Below are 6,420 nucleotides of genomic sequence, written 5' to 3' on the forward strand. Positions count from 1 at the left end.
AAATTATTACTGGTAGCTGCTCGTTCGACTAAATAGTCCTTAAGTAGGTGCCCCAGCATGGTCAAATGACTTCTAACAAGTAAGTGATAAAAGACAAAAAATTTGAATAAACGTCCATCTGAATTTCGGACGAGTCACGTGTATCATCAATAAAGAAGTTTGCCTTTGTCAATATCGGCAATCCATTCAGGAACATTTCCTAAAAAGAAAAATTCGGATAATTTTTCCTCGTAAAACTAAATTCCAACTGACAAGGGTTAGAATTCTGGGAAAAATGTGTACTCTTTTTATGTCTGCTGAGTAAAGAGTAAGCTAATTCTGATTACGGCAATCGAATGATGTAGCTATTATTTAATCAGTTCTCATCAAATGGTAAGAAATAACAGACGAAAGTTGATTTGTTTTTCACTAGATTTCTAACAACTAGATTTCAAATATAAACAGTTCCCAAGATGGTAATTAAAATCTGTGGACGTCAGAATTATTTTGTAATTGTAATTATCATCGGAAATGTTTTACAATTATGATTAAAAATCTTTGAAGTAAATTGAAAATAATAAACAAGCAAAAAAAAGATCATCCATTTATGAATTTTTTTTTTTGTATTTTCTGTTTTCTTTCTGGTAATGTTTGAGGAAGTTTAATCAACGTTATCATCATCATCATCATCCAAATTATTTCTCTTCTTCCTCACCTTCATGTTATCATTTTTACCTCAATAACCAATCACCCCCACCACCATCAGCACCTACGCAGTCCACACAGTCATAATCATCATCATCATCATCATTACAAGTACATCTCTGAGCTGTGCGATCTTCGTGATAATTATGGTCAACGCAATGGTTATTATCATTTCATAAACTCTTTAACATCGCCAGTAACAAAATAAACATAATTGGTAATCGTTTTACTACTGCTGCTACTACTACTACTACTACTACTACTACTACTACTACTACTACTACTACTGCTGCTGCTACTGCTGCTGCTGCTACTGCTGCTGCTGCTACTACTACTACTACTTACTACTACTACTACTACTACTACTACTACTACTACTACTGCTGCTGCTGCTGCTGCTACTGCTGCTGCTGCTACTGCTGCTGCTGCTACTACTGCTACTACTACTACTACTACTACTAATACTACTACTACTACTACTACTAATAATAATAATAGTAAAGCAGAGAGTGAAGGTTTCATATTAGCTGTTCAAGACCAAAGCTTATTAACCCGGAACTACCAAGCCAATGCGATTAAAAATGGAGCTGACCCAAAATGCCGATTCTGTAACGATGAGACTGAAACTATAGACCACCTAATCTCAGGGTGTACAGTCTTAGCACCTGTAGAATATAAAGTAAGACATGAGAGAGTCGGCCAGTATTTACACTGGACAATATGTCGGCATTATAAAATCAAAACCGATGACAAATGGTATAAACACCATCTTGAAGCTGTGACTGAGGGAGGAAATGTGTCGATTCTATGGGACTTCCCCGTACATACCGACAAAACTATAAAAGCTAATAGACCGGATATTATTATAAAAGATCAGACGAAAAAGGTGTGTTTATTAATTGACATGAGTATTTCTTGCGATTACAATATAGCGGCAAAAGAATTTGACAAGATCAGTAAATATCAGACTTCCTAATAGAAATTGAAAAAATGTGGCATCTCAAGGCAACTACAGTATCAGTGATTGTAGGATCTCAAGGAATGATAAAAAAAAAGGTACTGAAACCTATTTGAAAATGATACCAGGCTTACCATCCCTACAGGAAGTGCAAAAATCGTGTTAACTGAAACGACTCGTGTACTGAGAAGAGAACTATCGATGTGAAAACAACATCCATTCATGAATTTATTTGTTTATTAAGTTTTTTGTGAGTTTGCGTGTGTCATCTGACAATGCATACAATGAGTATCTCTGCCCTAGGTGTATGGAAAACACTCTGCGAGAAACGGAATATAATTTGAAAAAGGAAGAAAATAATAATAATAATAATAATGATAATAATAATAATGATAATAATAATAATAATAATAATAATAATAATAATAATAATAATAATAATAATAATAATAATAATAATAATGATAATAATAATAATAATAGGTCTCTGTTATTAGGGTCCAGTCAACTTAATACGACTGTTAGCATTAACCGGCTGCCCAGAGGTAGTAGAATACGGATTAGAAGCATGAAGCAGTGATTTACACAAATATAAACTGATAAACTGGTTACGAGTTCAAATATGTTTGAAACATATTGGAACCAGCAAGAAGGCCATTCACCGTATTTCACCATCAAGAAATATTCTCGATGTAGACATAGAAGTTAATGACTTCAAAATAGATGCATCCATCGATCTCAATAAAGAGCGGTCCAAACTAATTTTGTGTGCTTTCACCATTTTATCTACAGTGAGAGTCTTTTTTAACCTTAAAATGTAGGGGATGACCTGCTTACGGATTAGTGTATATGTCTAGCTTATTTGAATGGTAAAAAATTAATATTAATCATAATTCTTTAAAGTTTTGGCACAAGACCAGCAGTTTTGAAGGGTAGAAGGTCAATTCGATAACACCGATCCTAGTGCTAGATTGTCTATGTTTTAAATTTAGCCCAAGAGGATGAAAGGCTCAATCGATCTCGGTGGAATTTGAACGCAGAACAAAGATCTGAAAGAAATGCTGCTAAACAGTTTCTCCGGCGTGCTAATGACCCTGCCAGCTCGCCTCCTTAATGATAATAATAATAATAATAATAATAATAATAATAATAATAATAATAATAATAATAATAATAATAATAATAATAATAATAATAATAATAATAATAATAATAATAATAATAATAATAATAATAATAATAATAATAATAATAATAATAATAGCAGCAAATATTCTGCTCAATACCGCAGATTTGCTTGTCACTTGTTTGACCTTAACCAGTTGAGCATGTCCCTTGGTGACTGACGATATGTGCATCACTGACCACGAGCAGAAGTAGTTGGGGAGCATCATAGCCATGTGTTGAAAGGAATTCTTGGAGGTTTGAATAATTCACCTTTGGAAATATGGGTGGTTTGTTCAACATCCTTAAATAATCCTTATTCAGGGACCTTTTGAGCGTGATGTACTACTCGACCAGAAGAAAACTCTAACTGGGCCCCACTTGCAAGGTCATGCGCTGTTTATCTTGATATGAGATCACCATGTCGCGCACATATTGTTGTGATGCATGTGCCTGGTGTACCCTTATCAGACGGGTAGTCATGATGGGTATACTGGGCTTCGTATATTTTACCCCAGTGTCACTTTGATGGCATGTACTGCTCTCTTAATAATAATAATAATAATAATAATAATAATAATAATAATAATAATAGACTCTCCTGTCGAAGATGATGTATAAGTGTTAGGCTCTTGTCGAACGATCTGCCCAAATGATTTGCTTATAGTAATCAAATGTTCGTGTTGCATATTAGCTCACTCTCTCTCCATCAAATCAATGTTGTCTGAACTGGTGCATGGTGTACCACGCGTCAAGTGAGATGAAGTGTTTTGATCAAGAACACACCGCTCCACCCGGTCTAGGAATTGAAATCATGACCTAGCGATCTTGAGTGTAACACCCTAACCACTATGCCATGCGCCTTTGCATGATAATAAAAACAGCAACAACAATAACAATAATAGTAACTCTTTGTACTAAAGGCACAAGGCCTGACATTTTGGGAAAGGGACTAGTCTATTACATCGATTCCAGTGCTTTACTAGTACTTAATTTATCGACCCCTAAAAGATAAAAAGCGAAGTTGAGATCGGCGTAATGTGAACTGAGAGCGTAAGGATGGACGAAATACAGCTAATTATTTTTACCGACGTGCTAACGGTTCTGCCAGCTCGCCATAATAATAATAGGAATCCTTAAATCACATGTCCCAGTAACTGAACATCTATATTCCGCGACATATTTCGATTTAGCTGCGATTCCTTAAAAAGAAAATGTAAATAAGGAAAAACGGAAGAAAAAAAAAGACGAAATAAAATGCAAACAGAGGAATCTCCTTGCTAATCAAGTCCCCGTGGGAAGATACTAATGTAAATTTTTATTTAACATATATTGAACAATATTCTAAAATTTTATTTAGAATATTTATAAGACTGTCGTATATATGTATATATATATACGTATATATGTATATGTATATATATATATGTATGTGTTTGTGTGTTTGTGTGTTTGTGTTTGTCTCCCTAGCATTGCTTGACAACCGATGCTGGTGTGTTTACGTCCCCATCACTTAGCGGTTCGGCAAAAGAGACCGATAGAATAAGTACTGGGCTTACAAAGAATAAGTCCCGGGGTCGATTTGCTCGACTAAAGGCGGTGCTCCAGCATGGCCGCAGTCAAATTACTGAAACACGTAAAAGAGTAAGTTTGTTTAGAATACTTAAAATATTTTAGAATGTTTTGATCATTTCGACTTGGATAGAAGACTTTCTAAAACATAATTCTAATGAAATACATTTCTCATGCACTTCAATAATTTTATTTTTGATTAATAATTTAATTTAATAATTAATATTTAAAAAAAAAATAAAGTTTACTCTAGTAATGCAACGCAACTAAATGATTCTTAAATAATATTATGGGCAGAAATCTTAAATATGGTATTTAAGAATTCTAACTCTAAAATGTTTTTAAAATGGCAGTTTTGTAACAGATGCAGATTGGCATAAATTGAGGCGTTCAGTTTGTAATCTTTTGTCTCGAGAGCCATTTACTTCGTGCGTGCGTACGTACGCGTACATGTGTGTTTGTGAGTGTGTGTGAGTTTATGAACACAAGTTGGAGTATTGTTTATATATTACACTTAACGCTTGTTAAACATATAACCCTTTCTTTCTCTGCATCAAAGAATGACGACAACTTTCAACACAGCAGTCGAGTACAGAAATACACGCCTCTGTTTCACGTTTAGTCAACAGACAGGACTTCTCTCAGCATTCTAGATAAACGTAGTCAAAATTTACTTCAAAGCACTGTGTCATCTTCAAAAGCAATGGATAATGTAATCCCACTTAGCACCAAGAAGATGGGATGGTTATGTTTGGAAGGTCGTTAGTTATAGATTTACTCGATCAGGAATAAGCCGGAGTTAAATTACAAGATTACCAACAAAAATGTAATTACACATCGGAAGATAAAACGATAAAAATATTTCACGCCAAACGTGAACTCAAATTCTCTTCTGTTGTAAACACAATGCGCTCTACATGTTTTGAAAATATTGTATCAATTAGGTTAATTATATTGTAATTATATTTAGCCGGACTTCTAAATAAAGTACTGAAATACAGGCAATATTCTAGATAACATTTTCAAATTCTCATTGATTGTTTTGACGAATGCGTGATAGTCGTAGAGCAATGCATTGAAAAATGGTAGTATAATATAATATGGTGTCTTTTCATGTGGACATGCAAAGTTAATACAGTAAATGCAATTACCAGAGGTATAAGATATTTACCTGTGAACCGAATCCCAGTAAAGCCATCATGAAGAAAAAGCAGACTGACCAAATTGGTGCTATTGGCATTCGGGCTAATGCTTCTGGGTAGACCTCGAACACCAAACCTGGTCCTAGAATAAAAAATTAGTTCGTGGTATATGATTTCAAAGAAAGAGATAGGAGACATATAGTGAATATATATATATTTGTGTGTGTGTGTGTGTGTGTGTGTGTGTGTGTATTTCGGAGACGTACTTGTCTGGCAAGTGACTTAATCTGAAACTGGGCCGAAGCAAAGAATTAAAGCACGAAACGCATATAATAGTCATCCGAAGAAGACACACAAAATCTATTAGCTTCTCTAAATATTCATTATTGGGTGTCAAAATTATATCGCATATATATATATATATATTGTGTGTGTGTGCGTGTGTGTGTGTGAGTGAACAAACAAATTTATTGAGAGTTACATGTATGGATCAAAACAGTTTGATTCAAATTCGTTGGTACACTCGAGTTTCAAGCAGGACGCTAGTTGTCAGCCATTGAAATTCAAAACGGCTGACGATTAGCCCCCGCTTGAATGTCAAGAATGCCAAACTGTTTTGATTCTTATAGATATATATATTTATATGCATATGAATGTGTGTGTAAATATATATCTGTGATTGTGTGTGCAAGCCTCTGTATATGTAGCGGTATATGAGTGTCAGTGTAGTAGAAACAGAAATTGATAAAATGCAAAATATCATAAGTCCATAACAATCAAGTGGGTTGCAAGCCGCGCTGTAGAATGGTCGCCAGATCCTCCCATTCCTACCTAAAAATAGACAATGCTATATATATATATAGTAAGCCAGAAATGAATGCTCTGTACTTAAGAAAAAGA

General features: G+C 34.4%; 1 protein-coding gene across 1 annotated transcript in view; it reads right to left on the reverse strand.

The window, feature by feature from the left end:
* Positions 1–6,420, reverse strand: part of LOC115214430 (sodium- and chloride-dependent glycine transporter 1-like) — a 346,642-nt gene that overhangs the window by 49,081 nt on the left and 291,141 nt on the right. The window contains exon 7 of the mRNA XM_036504407.1: positions 5,550–5,662. Coding sequence (XP_036360300.1) covers positions 5,550–5,662 — 113 coding nt within the window. The remainder of the gene's footprint in view (positions 1–5,549; positions 5,663–6,420) is intronic.

This window comes from Octopus sinensis, linkage group LG7, assembly GCF_006345805.1.
Source record: "Octopus sinensis linkage group LG7, ASM634580v1, whole genome shotgun sequence".
Taxonomy (NCBI): Eukaryota; Metazoa; Mollusca; class Cephalopoda; order Octopoda; family Octopodidae; genus Octopus; species Octopus sinensis.